The sequence below is a fragment of the Pseudonaja textilis genome, chromosome Z (genome assembly GCF_049901715.1).
Source record: "Pseudonaja textilis isolate UNSWEBS1 chromosome Z, rPseTex1.2, whole genome shotgun sequence".
NCBI classification, from domain to species: domain Eukaryota; kingdom Metazoa; phylum Chordata; class Lepidosauria; order Squamata; family Elapidae; genus Pseudonaja; species Pseudonaja textilis.
Genome location: NC_142008.1, coordinates 34,262,759 through 34,287,879, shown reverse-complemented (window position 1 = coordinate 34,287,879; position 25,121 = coordinate 34,262,759). Strand labels below are relative to the sequence as shown.

The following is a 25,121-nucleotide window of genomic DNA, read 5'->3' as shown; positions in this document are numbered from 1 at the left end:
TCTCATTAACAAAACAAAACCCATTAAATTCAGAAGATGACATTCAGGATTCTCAAATTAAATGCTAGTCACTCAATATTAACATGATGAAATAACAAAATTATCAATAAACAATTTATACAATGCACAGCATGTAAGGTTTCCAATTTATTAATATCTAAGAGGGAATGCAAAATACAAATCTGAAGAGATTGGTCCCTAATTCTAAAGCCACAAGATCAAGGATCCAAAATAAAGATAACAAAGTTATCCTATGGGAGAAGATAATGTACATCCTTTGGGGAAAGTGGAGAATCTCTAATTACCTTCTTTGACAATGCTGTCCGTGAAAAGGCTTGTTAAAATGGTAGCAGGTAGTATTCCATTAGCTAATAAGATTCCAGTGAGGATTGCCAATTTTGCTTGCTCAGTTTCAGAAAAAGCTTTAAGAAATAACAGGAGCTGTGAGGCAACAAAAGAGGAACATGTTTTAGGAAGAATCTAAACACAGAAAACAACCTGAAGTGCCCAGGGCTACCCAAAATAGTTAATAAATCTGACTTTTAAATTACCAAAAACTACCTTAAAAGTTAAAGCGCTCATCAGTTTATGAGAATGAACAGTATATATATTAAATCAACTGAATGTAAAGTCAATCCAATTAATCTCTGCTATGAAAGTAATTCAACATATAATAGGCAGAATAAGAATAAGCAGGGTAGAAATATTTATTTTGTTTCAGAAGAGGGAGAACACAGGTACAAAGTAAACTATTAATTACACTTTGATCCACAGCTTTGAATCAAAAGTTCAACGTTGTATAATTATACATTGCTGACCTCAAAATGCAATACATAGACAAAATGAATGATAATTGTTCCAATTCCTGGAAAACTTAAACTATCCTCTAATTTAAACATGCATTTCTGACCTTTCAACAAATCAATATGTAGACTCTATGATTCAAAATATTTGCTATTTATCATAGAGCTATGGTACACATATAACTTTCAATAATCATTGGCTGTGCTTGTAAAATAAGTAAAGGTAAAGTTGTATAAGCTTTTTGCAATTATCTAAAAAGAGCTTGATGTTTTCTTCTAAATATAAAACTTATATTCAGAATTTTTTAAAAAAACTTTTTATCTAGTCTGTGACTTTGTTAAAAATAAATTTAAAATTTATCTATTTTTTTATATTTTATTGTACTATTTTATAAAGATACATATAAAGATTTTTCATTATACATATTGATTGTATTTATTATCTATTGGTTACCTATTTTCATTGAGTTGAAACCAATTAGACTATTTTCCATAGCATCTTCACTTCAAATAGTGCAAATGAGAGCTAATTTGTTTTGTGGTTAAGTCACCAAGCTAGAATCTAGGAGACTCAGTTCTAGTCCTGCCTTAAGCATGAAAGATGGCTGGGTGACTTTGGGATAGTCACTCTCATCCCACTCCATCCTTCACAGGGTTATTGTTGTTTATTGTTGTGGAGAAAATAAGAAGAGGAAAAGGTGTTAAGTATGTTTGCCACCTTGAGTTATTTATAAAAATAATAAATATGGTTATAAATACATTTGAATAATAAGACTATTTTGTGGAATTTATTAACCATACTAGTCAAGACCTATCTATATTTTTGCCTCAAATCCACCCTCAAATCCTAGTGCTTGCTAGCTATGTTTCTTAGCATAATCTCTTAACAGAAATTATTGGATTTGACGCCAACTCTTTAAGAGGGAATACATTTAAGGAAGTTCAGTTTATAGATGTAAGCAAAATATATTTTAGTTATTGTTACTACAAAAACCTGAAAAATCTATGCAAATATGAAGCTATCATAAAAACTGATATTTCAGCACCCGAAGTAGTTTCTTATTGTATTTGAAACACATTAAAAACTTCTACATGTTAGAATAAAACTACCTTTTTAATTTCATCTTCAAATGCCTTTTCCAAATATTTATATCTTCTGATCAGCTTATTGAAGACCTAAACATGAAAAAATAAACATTTAACACCAGTACAAACCAGTTATACAACTGTCATCTATAAAATGTTTACAAATAATGATAAAACTAAAATGTAATTAAATATATATTTATTTAATATACTTATTCATTAACTCTAAACACACAGACAGATTTTTGTGATAACAAATTACCATGATGGTGGGTATACTACTTAATGCTGTGGGTAAAGAAGAAAGCAGGAACATAAATCAATATTTGCCATCAATAACTATTAAGCAATTTATTTCTCTACTGATTATGATTTATCCTATGGTAATAAAATATACTCTATCAGATATTATAAAGAATAAACCACTAATTTAGTAGTTAAATTCATTTATAGTCATTAACTCAAACTGAATCTTGAGGAAGGCTTCAAATATAATCCTCAATTTACTGTTAAAACAAGATTGGAGTTATTTTCATAGGAAGGGATAACTCAGATTACTAGCATTAGCTGGCTCATCAGATAAAGTAATCTACCCATACAGACTAAACCATATAGTTTTAGCAACTTGAATTAAATAATTTCACATTGAATGTAGGACTACTTTTGAAAATGATCCAACTGCTTTAATTAATAAAAATATAACATTTAGAAAGCTAGCTGAACAAGGTGAATGGGATTACAGGTTGTCCTCAATTGATAATCATTCACTTAGACACTATTCAAAGTTATGACACTACTCCCAAAGTACTTATAGCCAGTTTCCAACTTATAGTCACTGCATTGCCTTTGCGGTAGTTTATCCTAAAACAGACCACAAGGAAACTGCAGCAGCATCCATCTCTCCCACCCATCCCACAGGGTTCTTTCAGGCATTGGCCTATTCCCAAGCTATGAAATTTATATAGCTGCTGATCTCACTGCCAGATCTATCTATCTACCTTCCTACCTACCTACCTAGCCATGCATCCATTCACCTACCTACCTACTGGCTGTGTACCAATCTGAAATGACAATCTACTGTCTGACAATCTGATCTGATCTAATCTAATCTAACCTAGCAGTCCACTTGGCTTCAGTTTGAAAATAGATGACAATTACGGCCAGGAGGCTTTTGCAAAATTGTATCTGGTTTACCAGTTAGGACCTTTTCTGGACTGGGAGACCCTGGTTACAGTTGTTGTAAGCTACCTAGAGTTGCTTAAGATGGGCAGCCATATAAATCTTTTCATTAATGATACCTTAGTAATCTCTTGTTTGATTACTACAACCCATTCTATCAGGAGTGGGATTCAAATTTTTTAACAACCGGTTCTGTGGATGTGGCTTAGTTGGTGGGTGTGCTTCGGTGGTCATGTGACTGGGTGGATGTAGCTTGGTGGTCATGTTGGCTGGGGGTGGCCAACTCAATATCACTCACATCGAGGCACGCATCTCCTCACTTGGCCTCTCATGACTGTGGGGATGCGTAAGTGTGAAAAATGGTCATAAGTCATTTTTTTTCAGTGCCATTGTAACTTTGAATGGTCACTCCACACAAGCAAAGTACCAGCAAAGGAGGGGAAAAAAACTCCAGAGAAGTTCCTGACACAGGAAGTCTAGTCCTGCCAAGAATGTAATCAGGGTTAATGGAGAGGCAGTTTCTGTAAGCAACACCAGAATGTTTCCTTCCTGCCTTCCTTACAAGATTAGGCCAGTAATTTCTTCTAACAACCGGTTCTCCGAACTGCTTAGAATGTTAACAACCAGTTCTAGCGAATAGGTGCAAACTGGTAGAATCCCACCCCTGCATTCTATTTGTATCTTTCACTGAACACCATCCAGAAGCTTCAACTACATTGCCAGCTTGCTTTTGGATTCAATTCAAAGTACTTTATTATAAGGCTATACATTATAGCCTTAGATAACTTAAGGCATTGTTATCTATGGAACCCTTTACTCCCAATGGCTTCTGCCCAATAGATTCAGCTCAAGCTTGACTTTGTGGTCTCTACTCTTAGGAATTTTGATTTACAGGGATCACAGAATACAGACTAGCTTCCACCTTGTTCAAATTCATGAAATAAAAATGGATTAGAAGTGGAATTAATATGGGCAGCAAATATCGTGCTTTGATATCTGAGTGCTTTACAAATGCTGAAATCTTCTTTAGTTTCAGCTGTACTACTCATAAACTTTTAGGTGTGATGATGATGATGACATTTGGACTGGAATTCAGATAAGCCCTAATAAATAATTAAATAGTTTAATCTCATCAATAGTATTTTTGCTGAGTATGCATGTATGCATTTATTAAAACATAAAGCTTCAGAATAATACTTCAAAATATAAACAACTATGATCATCTGTCTCAATGTTTGACTGAACCTGAGCATAATGTCGGAGAGCATCATGATCTTCAACTGCAGAAAATACACACTGGTTTGTCATCTTGGTCTTATCATTATCATCTATTCTTGTCCCACCTGGAGCTGAAAAAGCACATTTAAAATAATCCCATAATTAAATCTTATATTATCCACATAGGAAAAAGAAAGTGTTCATTACACACGCTTATCTAGTACCTGTGTTCAGAAGAAACATCTGCCACATGAAATAAGGCTTAATACAAAATGTTTTCAACCATGCAACTACAACATAAGAAACAAGGCTTATAATGATACTGCCTGTAATGCAAACTCTTCTATACTCAATACTATTTCACATATTTACAGCAATCATAGATATCCAAAGTTTGTAAAACAAACTTAAGATATACACCACATACAAAAAGGAAAATCAAGACAGGAACAATTATTTAACATATGGCTAACAGAATCAAGGAGACATGTTGCTAGAACTAGCTTTGATGGAAGTGTTGAAGTTTTCTATGTGACATAGGTACCTAGCATGCTGCCGGCTATCAAAATATCAAATAGAGTGTCAGCATAGCGCCGGTAATCTAGCCTTGAGCCGGTAGTATCCAGAAATTTGGCTACTGCTTCCAGGTCATCACCAGCTTCATTAAGACCTTGGACAATTGTATCCCGGAAGACAGTGGGTTCAAATTTCTCCTTTTCATCTGTAATAGAAAATTACTATTAATAAGTTTACACAATGTATTAGTTCCCTATATTTTTCAGCTATTTGCCATTCTTAAAATTATGCTTATTTAATGTATTAGTCTCTATGCTACTGAGAATGCTGAATAAATTGTGTTCCATTTTCCTGCTATTTGTCTCTGTTATAATCAGTTTTAACTTGAATGCTTTTAAATTTATCTTGTTATAGAAATCCAAAGCAGTATTTTTAATACTGATTTTGCATACTTTCAAATTTATAATACAAACAGAAACTGTATGTTAATTGAATCGATTTCTTAAGGTTGACTGGAAGGGCAATTAACATTTCAGATGACAACATTCTTCTTTCTGTACAGGTATACTTTATATTCTAATAATAGCAATAAATAAACTCAGCAATTACTATAAAGCCTGTCAGATGGTCAGGTCATACCAAGTTTATATCTGCACTTTTCTTTCTTCATGTCAAGTACATATCAGATTAGGAACATACCCTTCTGTTTCAATATAAGACACATTATAGTCTCTTCTATTTCAAAGGAATTAACAGTTTATTGAAACAGGACAATATTAGTAAAACTTAAAATTAGCTTATTTTAAAGTGTGATAATTGATATAGTTTGACACAAGATGGGCAGCTACATAAATGTTTTAAATAAATCAATAAATGTGCTACAGTAAATCATAATGCACCTTGTTTTAACCAAATACAATACATAAACAAACTTCTATGGTTTATAACTCATTCAGTGCTGTGTGATCTCAGCAATAGTTTCCAACATACTATTAAAGCAAATTATTAATTATTTTGTGTGTTTTTTTTGGGGGGAATAAAACATACAATACTGTATAAAGTATAAGATACTAAAGTACTATTTCAACATTACTACAATAAATTGTTAAGCCTACCCCTCTTCCTTGTTTTGAACCGCTGGCCTGTTAGAACTGGCTTCTGATTCTTATTCATAAAATTTCTGGAATACAAAATTTAAATATTAGTTTAAAACAGAAATATTTTAAATCAAAAGACTATTAAATAATATTAAATTGTAAGTACAAAAGATTACATCACTGCATCTCTCAGTTCAATCCACCTCACAGGGTTGAAAATAGGAGGAAGATGATATATTGGATATGTTCCCATGGTGGGTTGTTTGTAAAAATAATAAAGGTGGGATAGAAACAAACAACTAAAATAAATAAACCTTAATTTAATGAAAATGTCCTACAAAAGGCCATAACTGTTGCTGTAGAGAGGCTAAATTACTTTCATGTAATGCTTTCACATTGTTTGTGGATAGCCACATTGATTCTACATGCAGTTTATTGGGGATCATCCTAAGTGCAGCATAGGTTTTTACATTCTATAAACATACATTGTGTTTCTTCATTATGTCCATCATTCTCATGTCTTAATATATGTCACTCTTCCTGAGTAACCAGAGTCAGAGTAAAAGGAAGAACTAAAAAGAATCCATAGAAATAAATTCTAAAAGAGAAATGGGGGGGGAAAAATCCTTTAAAAAATTGAAGAGAAGAAACCAAATTTATCACCTATAGTGGACTTAACAAATTGTTTCATTGCATAGCAGAAGTATAATTGCAGAGATTATTTTTATTTAATATCTATATTTAGCTGTAAAATGCCTCACACGATAATCTCCTTTAAACCAGGTTTTATAAGGTAGTCACTAAAACTCTAGTCCTCAATCCTGCTGAGACAGCAGCCAGAACAACCAATTGCATTTGATTACAGCTACAGATCAAAGGAATTGTACAACACAAGTGGGGAACGCATTGCTAGACTGACCGAGCCTCTCTTAGATCACATTATGATGAAGACACATTCAGTTTATTGCAGGAATAAAATGAAGAGTATTATTAGTAAGACAGATTCATAAATCTGAAAGGTTTGGAAAGTCAAGACAAAATAAAAGCAAGTGTATTTTGTAACCACTATTGATATATTAAAACAATTCCGATACAAATAGGAACAGGAAAAGGACTCAAAACTGAACTGAACTGAATACTTTATTTGGCCAAGTGTGATTAGGCACAAAAGGAATTTCTCTCTGGTGCAGAAGCTGTTGGTGTACATGTAAACACTAATAATCAATCATCATAAAACCAATAAGAGGGAGGAATACAAAATATAATAAATATTATAGCCATACTATATGGGTAAATACACATTTACATATTCACACCAATCCCCCTTAGACAAGGTGAGAATTAGGTGTTCAGTGGAGTGATGGCCCAGGCAAAAAAACTCTTCCTGTGTCTAGTTGTATTGGCCTGCAATGCCCTATAGCGGTGGTCGCCAACCACTTCCTCAATAGCCGCTGGCTATAGGGACAGCCCGGGACAGAAAAAGTACTGTCTGGTAATGGTGGGAGGGGGAAAGTTTGTGCTCACCATCCAGTTCAGAGGTCCAGAATGGGATGGTGGGGGCAACATCAGTTTCCTTGTCCCTCTTGGTGTTCTGCTCTGCTGCGCCCCCCCATGGCCCCAGCTATCACTGCCCAGGGAAAGTGAACAGAAACATACTCTCACTGGGGCAAAAGAGCTGAGGTCAAGGAAGACACAGGCAAGAGAAGAAACTGCCACTTTTGAAAAGCACCATTTTCTGTTGCCTGTGCCTTCCGATCTCTGCTCTTTTGCCCCAGCGAGAGCTATGTTTCTGCTTGCTTTCTTTTCCTAGGGGGAGGCAGCAGAGTCGTCTGGGCTGCTCTCCCCCCTCAGCAAGCCAGGCCTGGAGGAACATGAATTACAGGCAAGCGCCAGAGAAAGGCGTGTTGGAAATGCCAACCCACATTTCCAGTGCGCTCTACTCTGTCCTGAAGTAGGACTGAATGGGGGGAAGAGAGCAGGGGAAGGATAGGAGGGAAGGAAAAGGGAAGGGATGGCTATATTTCCTTTGGTCTGGGGCAGGGACTGGGGAGACCAAATGCCCAGACCAAAAGAGCATTGAGGAAGACGGGCTCCTAATAACCAGCCTGTTTATGTGGGCGAGAGCTTGAGTTTTTCTGGGCTCAACACCCCCTCTTCAGCCTCCCCACAGGGAGGGACCCTTCTCTGCTTGGAAGCGGCAGGAGGAACCTGGAGCTTAACCTCGGGGAATGCTCTTCTTATATGGAGGCTGAAGGGGGGGGGGTGTTGCCTGATTAGGAGCCCGTCTTCGTCAGTGCTTCCAGACCGGCCCTCCTTCCCTCCCCCAACTCCAGGCAGCCACTCCTGGAAAAGGAGGGAGAGGTTTCCTCTGACTTGGGGGAGGCATGAAATGGCTCTGATTTTCTTCCATTTGAGGGGGGCCAGTTCCTCCCCGTTCAGATCTTCTCAGCCTCTAGGCACCATGTGGCTTCTTAAATCCTCCCTTCCCCCCTCCCAAAGGATGAGAGAGGCCTCTCCTTTCCCTTTGCTCTGCCCCACAGTTATGATTAAGCATCTACAATTTATATATATAAATTGTATATATATATATAAATTATATATCTATTATATATATATATATATATATATGTTATGTCCCACCTTCCAAAATAAACAGATAAGGCTGAAAGCAGCAGTCCTCGCAAATAAAGGCAGCAAACAGGAATCTTCACAGATAACAGCTGTAGTTAGCCTCCACAAGATAGTCCAAGTTAATAGTTCCAACGAAATAAATCCAAGGCCCAACAAGATATTTCAGGTTTAAATCCTCCAAGCCAAAATCTTCGGTTCTCCTTGCAAACAAACACTTTGTTCCGGACAAGGTGCAAAGTCATCTCTCTCCCTTTATAGAGCAGCAGCTAATTAGTCTAATTACTGATCTGCCCTCCTCCTGTGCTCCCGTTGGTTTCTTCTCGTAAGGAGATGCCTGCTTCTGACATCCACCCAGCAATCATCTAAATTATTACCTTCACCTGAAGTCTCCATAAGTTCCTCATTGTCAGCCGTTCCCGGCTGATAACCTGATTGAGAAGCAGAGGAGGTTGAAGGTTCAGGCCGGTCCTGCAAATCAAACTAAAGGGAGTAACGTTCTCATTCAAAACTGCAAGCAAAACTGTTAGGACTCCCTTTTGAAATTCAAACAGTCATTTCACAATCAAATCAAACTAAAGGGAGTAACGTTCTCATTCAAAACTGCAAGCAAAACTGTTAGGACTCCCTTTTGAAATTCAAACAGTCATTTCGTTCCTTTAATACCCATTAAGGCAACGTGCTAATTAACTGGCTTGCCCATCAGATTAACGTTTCCTGGTTCTGACGTCAATCCATGATCTAACAGTCATCAGATTCAAAGTTCCTAACAGGATTGGCCCTTCCAATCACAACATATATATATAATATTTCTTAAGTTTTCGTGGGTACTTACATGTAAGGTATTCAGCTTTGTTCAGGTATTTTCCCACGTCAGTGAACACAATACAGAAGCCTGATGATGGCAGATGAAATTCTGCCAAAACGTTGCTACAACTTTAAAAGCACAACTACAATGACGTGGGAAAATACCCGAACAAAGCTGAATGATATATATATATATCATTATGTATATATCATATATACATATATATATATGTATATAAAATTCAGCTATAATATATATATATATATCATTTATATATATAAATTTTTTATGTTAAATATATTATTTTTTAAAAAAAATCATATTAGTGGTCCTTGGGATTTAAAAGTATGAGTTTGATGGTCCCTGAGGTCCAAAAGGTGGTGACCCCTGCCCTATAGCACCATCCCAAGGGGAGGAGTTGAAACAGTTTGTGACCAGCAAGTGTGTGGTCTGTAGGTATTTTCTGAACCTTACTTCTGACACACACAATGTACAGGTCTTCTGTGGAAGGCAGAATTGCCTTTAGACTTTAGAAAATTTTGTATGATTTTCTTGTTTTCTAGGATTACTGTCTACAATTAATTGATTTGTCATAACATTTTAAATATCTGCTGAGAATAGTCAACACATAGCATCTCATTTGTCATTTGAAGGTATATCAGCACTTCCAAAAGGAACTCAGCACCTGGTTCTTGCTTCAGGTGAATAGATGGTGTCCTTAATTTACACAGAGGAAATAAATTTTTCAAAAAGATTATCTTCATTTGCTAATCCTTTGGTTGGTGAAATATGCTAAATCTTCTGGAACTTACATTTAAAAACCATTGATATAAAATAAAATTTGGAAAGAATGAAGTATGGAATTATACACTTTGTTATCCTAAATACAGACCCTCAGAGATTGGATTTATAAATTGCCTAAGATATGATTTAACCATATAGTAGTTTACTGAATAAAACACAACTGTCTGGCTTTGTATAATATACTAACTCAAACAAAATCAAACAAAAGCACGTTAAGGCTGAGAGTTCTTAGTAAAGAACTTAGGTAATTTAGGATTACCCTGTGAATTCAGACCTTGGCATTTCACAGTTTAGTTTTTATTGCAGTGCATAATACAAACTGCCTTAGCGAACTGCTCAAAATGTGAAATAACAAAATAGCAATGCAGTTGATATGAAAAATGTAAAAAGTTCAAAGTAAAGCACCTGATCTACTGCACAAACAGCAATAAATGTTCAAAGTCAAATAAAAGTACAGTGACTCATAAGCAGGAGACGAATGGAGCATATGGAAGAAAAGAAACAGAAAAATGTTTCTATCCACATGCTGGAATGTGCTTTAATCTAACATCTGAATGCGATAAGTGGTTAACGACTGGAGAAAGCAAAGACAATAGGACGCACTAAATTGAATGATTTTGAACTGCATTTTTAAATGTCTCAAAATGGCATACAACGTCATGAACAATGTTATGGGAGCAGTATTTTAATGCAAGCATCTCCAATATGATTGCTTATATACCAGGATTGCTGTTATCAGTGAAATGGCAGCAAACCAAACAAACGTACTAAAGCTCCACATGTATTAAAGGGAGAATCACTGGTGAAGGGGTTAAATATACTTACATTTAGAGTACTTTAATTTTTCAAAATGAGAATGTGTAAATTTTCTCCATTTTACAGAATGGAATAAAGGCTCCCTTGTGTGTTCATACTCATTTTCAAAATAATTTGATCCAGCTAGTAGTTATAGTGATGGTCCAGGAGTGGGGAAACCTGATTTTTAGTCTTGATAGATAGTTCTCAACTTATGAAAACTGAGGCCAAAATTTATGTTGCTAAGTGAGAAATCTGTTGTGTCTTTTGCCCCATTTTACAACTTTTCTTGCCACATTTGTTAAGTGAATCACTTCAGTTGTTAAATTGGTAACACAGTTGTTAAGTGAATCTGGCTTCTCTGTGGACTTTACTTGTCACAAGGTTGCAAAAGGCAATCACATTACCTCGGGACATTGCAACCATCATAGACATGAATCAGTTGCCAAGCATCCAAATATAAGTCACATGACCAAGGGGATGCTGCAACAGTCATGTGAAAATGGTCATAAGTCATTTTTTTCAATGCTTTTGTAACTTCAAACGGTCACTAAACAAATTGTTGTCAGTTGAGAACTACCTATCTTTATTACATTTATATATTTATTAAATTTATTCATCACTCATCTTGTTGTCCTGTGACTTATTTTTAAAACTTTTAAAAATATACAACTTTGTTTTTATTTTGTACATGACAGGGTGCAGTACCCGACTGGAGAAAGTAGTTGGTTTTATATCAAGTTCATTTATTTATTTTAGGGGAAGGCAAAGATACATATCTTGGATGTAGGATATATAAAAAGAGAAATGAAAACAGAAGAGTGCATGCATATTTCAACTACTGCAGGATATAGCGCTAGACAGGCTGTCACCTTATTAACATGGAATGGAACAGAAAAATGGGAGGGAGGGGAGGAGCTGGTGCCGAGACGATACGGCTTGCAATCGAGCTCTACGATTGCAGCCGATATCTTCGCCCCTGGCCGGTCCAAACGGACCTAAACCATCCCATAGGGACGGTTATCGTGAGGGGCATACCCTGCGGATCCCAGGGACACCGCAAAGTCCCTGGATGATCCAGGAGAAGTCCCTTTTGCTGGCGGCGAAGAGGCAGCCCCATGCTGCTGAAGTCGGGGCAGCTCCGGAAAGGAAGAGGCTGAAAGAGAAAGTGTGTCGGCTGGGTGAGAAACTGCTTTTTTTTTTTTTTTAATATTTTGAGGTTTGAAAGGACACTTTGACTGTTAGAAGAAATCTGTGTGATTTTTGACAAAACTGAATTGGCGGCATTTTTTTAAGGGAGACATCAAAGCGAGGTTTTACTTTTATTTTATTTTTTTGTTACTGGACTTTATTGTTACTTACTAGATAACCGGACTGGTTTTCTTTTTTTTTTTTTCTTTCTACATATATTTCATTCTCCCTTGGATTTCTTTTTTTTTTCTTTTTAACTTTTTTTTTAGGCTAGAGGCTCCATTTGGTTATTTCTCCTTTTGCATATATATGTATACATCTCTTGTTCTTTTTTTTTTGAACTTTAATTATCTCTTTGTGAGAGGAGGGGGGAAAGTGAGAACTAAGAAACTTTGTAACACTGCCAACTAGAGGCTTGAAGTTTTACTTGAAGTGGAGAGAATTATGAAAGGCTCCTTCTCAAGGACATTCTTGTGATAAGATAGAGGGAAGAGTGCAGTATTATTACAGGTGCTCTTCTGGATTTCTATCAACAATTAAATATTTATGGCTTGACTTTGAAGCCTGTGGGAAAGGGAAGTGAGCCAAAACAAAAGCCTTAGACAATTAAACAGAGTGCAGTGTGTTGTTTCTTTCTCTTAAATTTCTTTTTTTAATTCCACTACCCCCGCCCCCCACTAGCATTATTGTAAATTCTTATTTCAGTAATGTTTTTATTTTTACTTTTTATTTTCAAGGGGAAGCCTTAGAATTTTTTTTATTTTTACTTTTATTTTTTCTTCCTTTTTATTGGGATTTTTGTTTTTTCTATTTATGCTCCTGGATTATTTTGGTCTCCTTTTTTTTTTCTTTTTAAACTGGGATTTTCTAACTGGATTAAGATTTGAAGAACCTGAAGATACTTCCTCTTTTTTTTTTCTTCTCTTGCTTTGTTCTATTTTTTATTATTATTATTACTGGGCTCACTTCTTTTTATTTTTATTTTTATCTTGGATTATTCTATAATTGGATTAGGGTCAGGAAGAACCTGAAGAATTTCCCTTTTTTTTCCTCTTTTTTCTTTTGTTCTCTCTCCCTCACTACTGGACTTTTTGCTGCTGGACTTTTCCACTTTGGATTATAATTGGCTACGTTTTTAATTGGATTAAAATTTGAAAGAATCTGAAGATTTTGAACCACCTAAAATGAGTAGGAAACTCATACCCCCGGGTGCTTCCATATCTACTTCTGCTTCCTCACCACCTGGAGGACAACGTTCAATGCAGGTAATGTCAAAGCAAGATAAAGAACAAGAAAAAGTAACTTTACTGACGATCATGCAAGGAATTCAAGACCTTAAGATAAAAATAGATATCATTGAACAAAGAACAGGGAAGACTGAAGAAAAGGTGGAAAATATTCAACAGATGATGGTGAAGTATGATGTGAGAATTCAAAAAGTTGAAGAAGAGGGTAAACGAAGAGAGGAGAAGATTGGAAATATTCATACTAGATTAATGGTGGTTGAACAAGAAAAAAGCGGGATGTTGAAGTGGGAGATGGAGAGGTCCGAATTTTATCTTAGATTCCAAAATATAGAGGAAGAAAAAGGGCAAGACTTGGCTGCGATAATGATAGAAACCTTGGCTGATGCTTTGGAAACAAAAGAGGAAAAGATGATGGATGGAGTAGATGAGATATACCGAGTTTCCACAAGATATGTGATGAGAAATAACCTACCCAGAGAAGTTCACATTAGATTTACTAAAAAATCCATTAAGACACAAATTTTACAAGCGGCAAGAGAGAAGATGTTGAAATACAAAGGTAAAGAAATCCTGGTCCTAAAACAAATACCTAGAAGAGTGAGAGAGATGAGAGGAGAATATCGATTTCTGACCAAAGTGTTATTGAAAAAGGAGGTGAATTACAGATGGCTGATCCCAGAAGGATTGATGTTTATATGGCAAGAACAGAGATATAGAATTGATTCAGTTGAGAAAGCAGAACTCTTCTACGCAGATTTTTTTGGAAGGAGAGAGGAAGAGGCAGAAAAAGAGGTCTTATCAACTGAATCCCAAGAGGAACAAATGGAGATGGAAAAAGAAGAAGGCGCAGTAGCTGGACAGGTGGATATCAAAGATCAACGTGAACCAAGATGTATGAGACCCGCTAAGCCTAAATATAAAATATCATCATGGAAGAGAAAAAATTGATTACAATGAACATAAACGGACTGAATTCAGTTGCTAAGAGAAGGAAGACTTTTCATAAATTAGGGAAATTAAAGTTTGACATAATTTGCTTACAAGAAGTACATATTAAAAAACAGCATGAACAATTGTTAGTGCAGCCAAAATTAGGGAAATTATTTACTTCTTTGACTCAATGTAAGAAAAGAGGAGTGGTTTTATATATTAAAGAGGCTGTCCCCGCAAAACTGATCTACACTGATGAAGATGGAAGAATATTAATGGTGGAAATGATGGATAATAATATAAAAATACTCTTGATTGCAATTTACGCTCCGAATGATAAACAAGAAGAATTTTATAAAAAATTACATATGAAAATAACTGGACTGGACTATGCTAATATAATTATGATGGGAGATTTTAATGGAATCGTGGACAATAAATTAGACTATATAGCAACAACAGCAAAGCATAATAGAAAGATACTTCCTAAATCTTTTTTTAAAATGACAGATGAACTAATTTTAAAAGATATATGGAGAGAAAGAAATGCCAAAACCAAACAATATACTTTTTATTCAAACAGACACCTATCATGGTCCAGATTAGATATGATCTTGATCTCAACAGAATTAATATCTAATATTCAAGAAATAAACAGTGAAGCAAGTACTTGGGCAGATCACAACCCATTGACAATTAAATGGAAGGGCCAAAAAAAAAGATCGAGATGGACGTTAAATAATACTATCCTAAAGGAGAAGGACTTTATACAACGGCTCGAGAAAGAACTTGCCTTTTTCTTTAAAGAAAATAGAAAAGAAGATACTTCAGCGCAGAATGTTTGGGACACAATGAAGGCATATGTGAGGAAGCTTGATAATAGATTATATAAGAAAAAAGAATGCTAGGAAAAGGCAAGCCACTAAAGCTCTGGAAGATGAGCACAAAAGACTTGAAAAAGAGTTACAGAAAATGCCACAGAAAAAAGAAATTAAATTGAAACTGGATATAACTAAACATAAAATGGACTTAATAGAGAAAGAAGAACTGGCACAGAAGATTAGGAATGCTAAACAGAACTATTTTGAAGATGCAAATAAGCCAGGTAGATGGCTAGCATATAAGCTGAGAAAGGAGAAAGAGTCGAGGAAAATATCGCAGTTAATAGATGATCAAGGTCAAGTCTGTTATGGCAATAAAGAAAAAAAGGAAATTATTCGAGACTTTTATGGACAACTATACAAGAAAGAGAATATTGATGAGGAAAAAATTAAACAGTACTTGCAGAATACAAACTTACCTAAAATATCTAAAGAGACTGAAGAAATGTTAGAAAGTAATATAACAATGATGGAACTAAGTCAAGCACTCAAGAAACAAAATAATGGGAAAGCACCAGGTCCAGATGGGCTGCCTGCAGAATTCTATAAAATATTACAAGAATCATTGAGCATTCCACTTTTAGATGTTATGAATGAAGCTATGTCAAAGAAGATGATACCTAAAACATGGTCAGAGGCTTATATTACACTTATTCCAAAAGACGAGGCTGATCTACTGCAAATTAAGAACTATAGACCGATTTCTTTATTAAATGCAGACTATAAAATTTTTGCTTCGATACTAGCAGAAAGACTTAAAAAATATTTGAATAGTTTTATCCATCCAGTTCAAAATGGATTCCTGCCAAAGAGACAAATTAAAGACAATATGAGAGTAATTCTGGACACTTTGGAATACTATGAGGTGCATCCTGAAAAGCAAATGGCTTTGATATTTTTAGATGCCCAAAAGGCTTTTGACAATGTGAATTGGAGATTTATGTTACTCTTATTGGAACAGATGGGCTTTGCTAGAAGATTTATCCAAGCAATAGAAGCAATTTATCATGAGCAAACTGCAAAGGTAATGATAGAGGGAGAATTTACAGATTCTATTAATATAAGAAAAGGCACAAGACAAGGATGTCCCCTTTCTCCCTTGCTATTTGTATTGACTCTGGAAGTGTTGAATAGAAATATCAGAGAAGATAAAACTATAAAAGGAATGAAAATCAAAAAGGAGGAATTTAAATTACAAGCCTTTGCAGATGACTTAGTCTTTATTTTAGAAGACTCTATAGAAACAGCCTTAAAGCTGCTGGAAAAGATAGACATATGGTGAGGTGGCCGGTCTGAAAATAAATAAAGATAAAACAAAGATCTTGTCAAAGAATATGTTACTAAGACAAAGAGAAGAATTGGCAGATTTGTTGAAAATCCAAGTTACAAACAAGGTTAAGTACTTGGGGATATATTTGACACCAAGATGTAGCACATTAAAAGAGAATAATTATATTAAACTTAAACAACAGATAGCCCTAGATTTGAAGAAATGGGAAAACTTACAATTGTCATTAATAGGGAGGATTTCAACAATCAAGATGAATATTCTACCCAGAATCTTATTTTTGTTTCAAACAATACCAATTAGGCTTGGAAAAGACTATTTTGAGGACTTAAATAAAATTGTGTTGAAGTATATATGGCTAGGTAAGAAAGCGAGGATAAAGCTAAAGCTTTTGCAAGATGCTAGAACTAGAGGAGGGTTTGGCCTGCCTAATTGGGAGTTGTACTATCAAGCTGCAAATTTGATGTGGGTTAAAGAATGGATAACATTAAGGAAGACTAGATTGTTGACACTAGAAGGTCATGACTTGCTGTTGGGTTGACATGCTTTTCTATGGTACAAGGGAACCAAAACACAGGGCTATTTTAGAAGACATTATATACGGGAGTCTTTGTGGTTAAACTGGGAGAAAATAAAAAAACAATGTTATTTGAAAATTCCAGTTTGGTTATCGACGATAGAAGCTTTTTCTTATCCTATAATTTATAAAAAGGAACAAACAGTTAGATATGGGGAATTATTAGATGAAAAGGGTGAACTTAAATCAATACAAAACTTAGAGGAACAAGGTATACAGATGAATTTGCAAGGTACTGAATGAAAAAGATGGAATATAAAAGATTGCTGTCTGCATGCACATAAAAATAAATTTCCAATAACTAAAGAATGTGAAAAACTAAGACACATCACATGGTTTAAGAAAAATCTGATAGAATGAATCAGACTGACATTTGTTTTTTATTTAGATTATACCTTGACATATACTAAACCTAGAATATATCTGATTTTTAAAAAAATCAGACAGCCATACACTGTACTAAGATACTGTATGCACAACTATCATTTATTATATAAACTACCAGAACTGAACTCTTACTGCAGAATAAATGAAAATTAATAAACTAAACTATGGTTTAACATTGTGGATGAATCCAATCTCTGCGTTATTCCTTCCACAATCAGAAAAGCTACTATACAATACAATGCCAGAACATATATTACTCCTACTTTCTCCCAATTTTAGTTTTCAGGGAGATCCATGTTCCATATATGTCAGTACATACTGAGACCTAAACTAATATTCAAATATGTATCTTCAATAAGCCAAAATGTTATTTTATTAAATAATTATGGTCAATTGTATAAGCCTTGCATATGACTCAAAATAGAGCTACGACTGGATGAAAATTTAAACCCTAGATATAAGGATGAGGAAGGATGATTTAAACTTGAGGGTGTCAAGTTTTGTTACTTCCATGCCGCAGTGTGGAAGATTTGTTTATCACTCTGACTTTCCTTAGCCTTTTGAAGTGGAATGCTTTTTACCACTGCAATCTAAAACTCATAATTGTACAAATTGTAACAGTAAATGTTACAAGTATTTGTTTGAATAGGCAAGGTTGTGTCACTCTGGTAGGGGGAATGACATATTATATTATTATTACATATTATATATTATTATACTATTAAAGAGAGAGCTCCTTCAGTCTGAAAAAAAAAACAAAAACACCTTTTTCCTTGAGCACAATTTTTGGGACAATAAGCTCTGGTTAGAGAATATCTAAATATTCTCCCAAAAATGTTTTTGATATTACACTCCACTTCACTCCTGAAATTATTCAGAAGATACTTGGCTTCCTTGTTGGATCTGCATGCTTAGTGCAAACATCTGAAGGATGAAAGAAAAAAAAGCAACCTGGATTCTTTCCTGCACATTCATGATGAATTTGAGGAAGCTTACTAGGATACATTTCTTATTAAACTATTGACAAAACAAGGATTCTCACCTGGTAACAGATTTCGATCCATAATAATTGCAATGCATATATATTTTATTGCATTTTTATTAAGAGAACTATATGCAGTTCTATAAGAGAACTATGACTATATGTATAGAACCATGAAACTTTCTAGGGAACAGCACTTAAGTGGCTTGGCCAGGATTTTTAGATATTCTAAAATTCTAATCCTCTGGATTCTATCAAAGGCAAATTAACATAACAATAGGCATGAAATTTATATCTTCTTTGCCCAGTTTCCACATGGCTTATAAAGTTTCCAATAATCCTGAGAAGTCATGAAGAAGACAAAGTTTGACTAGAAACTTTTCGTCCATGTAAATTATTGGAATTACTTCAACTCGTAACATTTGATGGCACTGTAGACATCCTACATTCTAAAAGTAATTGCATGTTTGGATTTTATTTTTCTTTATATTATTTTAATAACCCTTGGGTGCTATAGAATTACTATTAAATATTTTTAAGGATAAAGCCATTATTTATTTCAACATGGGCAGGTTTGAGTTAAATTTGAGATTTTAAACTGGATTTCTTGTGTTCTGAAAAAAAATACAGTAATAAAATAATTATGCTTAAAATCCTTAAATTTTAACAAAACTGCATGATGAAAATAACTGCTTAGTCTTCATGGATATCAATAATCACCCATAAGGAGCTTGATTTTTGCCTTTCTGAAATGAGTAGTATCTCTTATACCAATTTTCCCAGTGTAAACAATATAAATCCAAAATCCAGTGCTGCTGATAATTATGGAGAGGCCCAGTCCCTGAAATTTATTTTTTAAAAGCATTACATACGTTTAGTGTTGCTCTAATTCAGCTCTAAACATAAGCCTAAATTTTAAGCAAAAGAAAGAAGGTATAGGAAGGTATTATTTTATTATGTAACATCCCAGAACTGACAACCTTGCTTGGAAGTATATTGCAAAGAAAGAAAGAATAACATTTGTTGCCTATTTCTTCACCCAGGATATTGCTCTTTAGAATAACCTCATTCTATATGAATTTGCTTTTCCTACTCTAAACAACGCCAATTCAAAGTTATCAAAAAAAGGGTCTGCGATAGTATATTCCATATAGGGGTGGGATCCAAGAGGGTTAACTACCGGTTTGGTGATTTATGATGTGCTTCCCTGCATGCTGCATGTAAATCTTCATCACTTTTTTCCTGCTTTTTCAACTGCAGCTATGCATCACACGGCAGCCAGGGATTGAAAAAGCAGGAAATAAAGGTCAGGTAAGAGCCCGGGTGGGCGGGTGGGCTAAACAACCAGTTCTATGTCTGCTGCTCTTCAGAGCTACCGGTTCTACAGAGCCAGACAGAACTGGTAGAATTCTACCCGATTCCACAGCCTCATTAGGCATGGCATGAAGAATTGTTTCAAAACATTTTAATCTGTGTCGAACTCATAATTAAGTTTCAGTGATTATTCAGGATGTAAGAAAAAGATTCTTATTTCCTTTCAATTCAAAACCAAAACAAAACACAAAACTACATTTTATTAGATAGAATAGTAGTAAACTGTTTCTGTACCCATTTCATTTCTCCAATATACAGGTAAAACTCGAAAAATTAGAATATCATGCAAAAGTTCATTTATTTCAGTAATGCAACTTAAAAGGTGAAACTAATATATGAGATAGCCTCATTACATGCAAAGCAAGATAATTCAAGCCGTGATTTGTCATAATTGAGATGATTATGGCTTACAGCTCATGAAAACCCCAAATCCACAATCTAGAAAATTAGAATATTGTGAAAAGGTTCAATATTCTAGGCTCAATGTGTCCCACTCTAATTAGCTAATTAAGCCATAACACCTGCAAAGGGTTCCTGAGCCTTTAAATGGTCTCTCAGTCTGGTTCAGTAGGAATCACAATCATGGAAAAGATCTGACAGTTGTGCAGAAAACCATCACTGACACCCTCCATAAGGAGGGAAAGCCTCAAAAGGTAATTGCAAAAGAAGTTGGATGTTCCCAAAGTGCTGTATCAAAGCTATGTGAAAGTTATGTGGAAGGGAAAAGTGTGGAAGAAAAACGTGCACAAGCAGCAGGGATGACCGCAGCCTGGAGAGGATTGTCAGGAAAAGGCCATTCAAAAGTGTTGGGGACTTTCACAAGGAGTGGACTGAGGCTGGAATCAGTGTATCAAGAGCCACCACACACAGACGGATCCTGGACATGGGCTTCAAATGTCGTATTCCTCTCGTCAAGCCGCTTCTGAAAAACAAACGTCAAAAGCGTCTTACCTGGGCTAAAGAAAAACAGAACTGGTCTGTTGCTCAGTGATCCAAAGTCCTCTTTTCTGATGAGAGCAATTTTTGCATCTCATTTGGAAACCAAGGACCCAGAGTCTGGAGGAAGAATGGAGAGGCACACACTGCAAGATGCTTGAAGTCCAGTGTGAAGTTTCCACAGTCTGTGTTGATTTGGGGAGCCATGTCATCTGCTAGTGTTGGTCCACTGTGCTTCATTAAGTCCAGGGTCAATGCAGCTGTCCACCAGGAGATTTTGGAACACGTCATGCTTCCTTCCGCAGACAAGCTTTATGGGGATGCTGACTTCATTTCCCAGCAAGACTTGGCACCTGCCCACACTGCCAAAAGCACCAAAACCTGGTTCAATGACCGTGGGATTATTGTGCTTGATTGGCCAGCAAACTCGCCTGACCTGAACCCCATACAGAATCTATGGGGCATTGCCAAGAGAAAGATGAGAGACATGAGATCAAACAATGCAAAAGAGCTGAAGGCCACTATTGAAGCATCCTGGTCTTCCATAATACCTCAGCAGTGCCAAAGGGTAATAGCTTCCATGCTATGCTGCATTGAGGCAGTAATTGCTGCAAAAGGGGCCCAAACCAAGTACATATGCATGTACTTTGTGTACATATGCATGCTTATACTTTTCAGAGGTCCAATATTGTTCTATGTACAATCCTTGTTTTATTGATTGCATGTAATATTCTAATTTTCTCAGACTGTGGATTTGGGGTTTTCATAAGCTGTAAGCCATAATCATCTCAATTATGACAAATCACAGCTTGAACTATCTTGCTTTGCATGTAATGAGTCTATGTCATATATTAGTTTCACCTTTTAAACTGAATTACTGAAATAAATGAACTTTTGCACAACTTTTGCATTTCACCTGTACATATACATATGGTATGTATTATATATGTAATGTATACATGACTGAACTGAACATAGAACATCTTATACAGAAGGGTAAAAAGCCATTATAGTACAAGATACAGCTTTTGATTCCTTTTGTTATAATTTTTTTTTTTGGAACTAGACTGACATTTTTAGTTAGTATTTATCTTATTTCATGTATCATGGGTGCTCACCTGAAACATCTTTTTTACCAGGAAAGCTAATCAATAAATTAAATACATTTTATTGTTTTGGTGGAGAAAACTATTATTTGGAGAAAAATATTAACTGACACATGTCTTCATTTACCAGCTATCTTTCCATGGTTTTATTCTGAATAAATAGGAATAGCTATTTTAATTTGTATCTTTCAAGTCCATTTAAAAATACTAATTTTATGTTTTTTTTTACATAAAACATACAAATTTTATAAAGAAAAAAGAGGCATTAAATCTGTACATATTTTTGACTTAAGCAGCAGACTGTACTTACATTTATTATATTTTAATTTAAGCCTGGGAAGTCCTGAATAGCTTATTGCAATAGGCCTATTTCAAATGTGATTTAACTTGAACCTAGACATATAATTCATTATAGTTGAATCAATATTTGCTATAATTACTGTATTACCAAATAATACAGCACTTGCCAAAAATAGACACCTATAATATTTTGTTCAATTTTATCTCTTAATCTTCAGTGGCACAATATTTCGTACCTTTTGAAAAGAAAGCACAATGAAAAGGAAGCAGTACTGAAAAGACAATCTTATGTTTGTCCAACGTTACACAATGGAGAAAGATTAAAACAATAGCAGAAGTTGCATTTATCTGCAGGCACTACATTGTGTAGTTTAATATAGAATTTACGGACAGGATGATGGATTGCCTTTTCATAATATTATTAGAAAGAAAACAATAGTCAACAATTTTAGTCTATTTGTTCCAAATCAAACAAGTTTATCAATCAACCTATGAATAATCTTCACTCCACTGCACACATAGTTTAGAATCGTGCAACTACAAGAAATGGTCCAAGAAATACTGTACAAAATGTAGTAAATTATCACCTGACAAATTCATCTGTAATAATATAGATCTTAGTTGTGGTGGATTATAGATCTTATAGTTTCCAGATAAACATAGCCACAAAATGGAAAAGACTATAATTCCTTATTAAAGGGGATTGGTAACTTTCAGCTGAGAACAGCAAGATGCTCTAGTTCTTTTCATTTGGATCTGATAATCACCTTTGATCATAATTGCTAAAAGCTGATTGAACAAAGAATAAAAAACAAAGAGCAAACTAGAAGATCCTCGTATGTTTGTTTATGCATTCAAATTAGTGTTGACTTCTGAGTAGAACTCAATTTCCTGGTCTCTAGCCTGGTGACTAAATCATTACACAAATTGGATCTTACATGATCCAGAAAGCTTTATGCAGGTTTACCTGGACAAAATTACATCCAATCACACCTATTTGCAAGGATGGTGGGTTTTTTCCTCATCTGTACCCACTTGTACAGCTCTCCATGAAAATGCTTGACACATGATACTGGATGTAGAGCAAGTTGGATGCAAAAGTGCATCTACTTGAAAATACTACTAGCCTTGTGTAATTAGCCTAACACAATCAATAGTATAAAATGCTGCTCAGAATTATTTGTAAGCTATAAAAAATATCTAATAGCCAACCAAGAATTATAATTGAAAGAAAATATATTTTAAAAGTTGTTTTAGTATATTGTTTAATAAAACCAAGATGTTATATTTTAATCTTACATTTGTGAAATTTTAACTTTTAAAAAGGAGTTCAAAGTTATATTCAGAAAGTATTCCACTAAATAAACCACAATTGCAAAATGGAATTTCTACTAATCCTAAGGAAAAATAAAACCAAGAAACTCTAATTTTATAAATGAGTCTTAATTTATGGGGCCTCATCCTAGATCTATTCAATCTCCTCAAATCTGAGATCCCTGACATTACATTACTGGTTGATTGCTACAGTATCTTTCAATGGAACAGTAAACCTTGTAAATAATTTTCATGTTACTTTTAAGTTATTTGTCTTCCTCTACTCAATTAAGATACTGTATAAGCATAATAAACTTGAATGCCCTCAACAAACCCATAGAAATCTAAACAGAGGATGCAACTTTTTAAATAAAAGCATTCAGAGTGACAGAGATAAAAAGTTTGCTTGGTACAAGGAGTTTTCAAGACATTTGCTATCCTCCCAACCTTTAACCACAAATCTCAGTCATTTTGAAATATTTAAATACACCTGTACATTAATGAACTACATTCAGAATTTCATACACTGGTTTCTTCAGACAGATGTAACCCACATGACAACTCAGAATTGAGCCCAAATGGAATTTACTGTTGGATAAATAATCTAATATTCTAAGTTATCATAAAATGCCACACAAATGAAATTTATACTTCTCTGGTCGACGTTTCTTGGACGCCAACTGCGCTTCTGTAAAAACAAAAACAAAAAAACCAGCGTGCCCCGCTGCCCCACAGAAAGACAGAGATTGGTTTTAAAGACCACAGGATCTGTAGCGCTGCATCAGCAAGCTTTCACTTCAAGCAACCCGTACCTGCTTTTGGGATATTACAAAATATCAAACGCCTCCTTCGTTTATAACCGTTTCACCAAGTGCGGGGCCTCACCAAAGAAATAAGGAAAAGATGGCACCTTTTTTATTTCTCTCTGGTGCTACTTCGGTGCCCAACACGTTTCGTCGTATTGTATTTTAGTATTGTATTTGCCCCCACCTCCTTCAAATCCCTATTAGGCGGCCTTTAAATCCCCACGCAAAGACAGTTTCTGGCCCGCCCTCCCGCAAAAGGCAGCTGTACAAATGAACGCTTTAAAAGCTCCCACTGCTGCTTCCAACCCAACACGACGTTCTTGTCCCATGTCACCTTGCTAAAGTCACGCACGTACACCTCTTCCAACACAAAGTTGGTCTCGCCTCCAAAATTTCCCGCCGCTGCTGATGCTGCTGCAGTCGCTCGAAAGCCTTTAGCCCAAAGCCTGGCTAACTGATTAGCTAAGCAGTCAACCTGTCGGAAAAAACAAGAGTTTCCATTTCTATGCCTTCTAATGCCAGAGTAATTATGCCTCCTGCCCCCTCTTCTCTTTGTGCCTTGTACTCCTTTTGTTCAACTTTTCCTCCTCTTCGCTTTCTGCCCTTCTTGCTCAAGGCGCCGGTTCTCCACAACCCAACATTCGCTTACCTCTGCCGGTGAAGAGGCTCTGTTCTAAGGAGAAGCCAACAATACACACAATACCAGCGTCTGTACACAATAGAGAAGTGAAGGGCGAGCACGTTGACACCTAAAAGCAGCCTGAACTCCGCCTACTTCACGATTAGGCTGCACCATTATAAAGAGGGGGTGATTGATCATATTCAGGAAGTTTAGCATATTCTTAATCGCTACTTTTACTTTGTTCCT

At 35.3% G+C, this 25,121-nt stretch overlaps 1 protein-coding gene across 3 annotated transcripts in view; it reads right to left on the bottom strand.

The window, feature by feature from the left end:
- Positions 1-25,013, bottom strand: part of BZW2 (basic leucine zipper and W2 domains 2) — a 36,849-nt gene extending 11,836 nt beyond the window's left edge. Inside the window, exons 1-7 of one of the 3 annotated variants that reach the window (XM_087916781.1) lie at positions 24,903-25,007; positions 24,588-24,728; positions 5,918-5,982; positions 4,831-5,007; positions 4,314-4,417; positions 1,914-1,979; positions 306-441 (exon numbers count right to left, since the gene is read on the bottom strand). In XM_087916781.1, coding sequence (XP_087772907.1) covers positions 306-441; positions 1,914-1,979; positions 4,314-4,417; positions 4,831-5,007; positions 5,918-5,975 — 541 coding nt within the window. In that variant the 5' untranslated portion in view covers positions 5,976-5,982; positions 24,588-24,728; positions 24,903-25,007. Of the gene's footprint in view, positions 1-305; positions 442-1,913; positions 1,980-4,313; positions 4,418-4,830; positions 5,008-5,917; positions 5,983-24,259; positions 24,281-24,587; positions 24,729-24,902 lie in introns of those variants that run through there. The other 2 variants (XM_087916780.1, XM_087916782.1) reach the window with 2 other exon arrangements.
- Between the last annotated feature and the right edge of the window lie 108 nt (positions 25,014-25,121).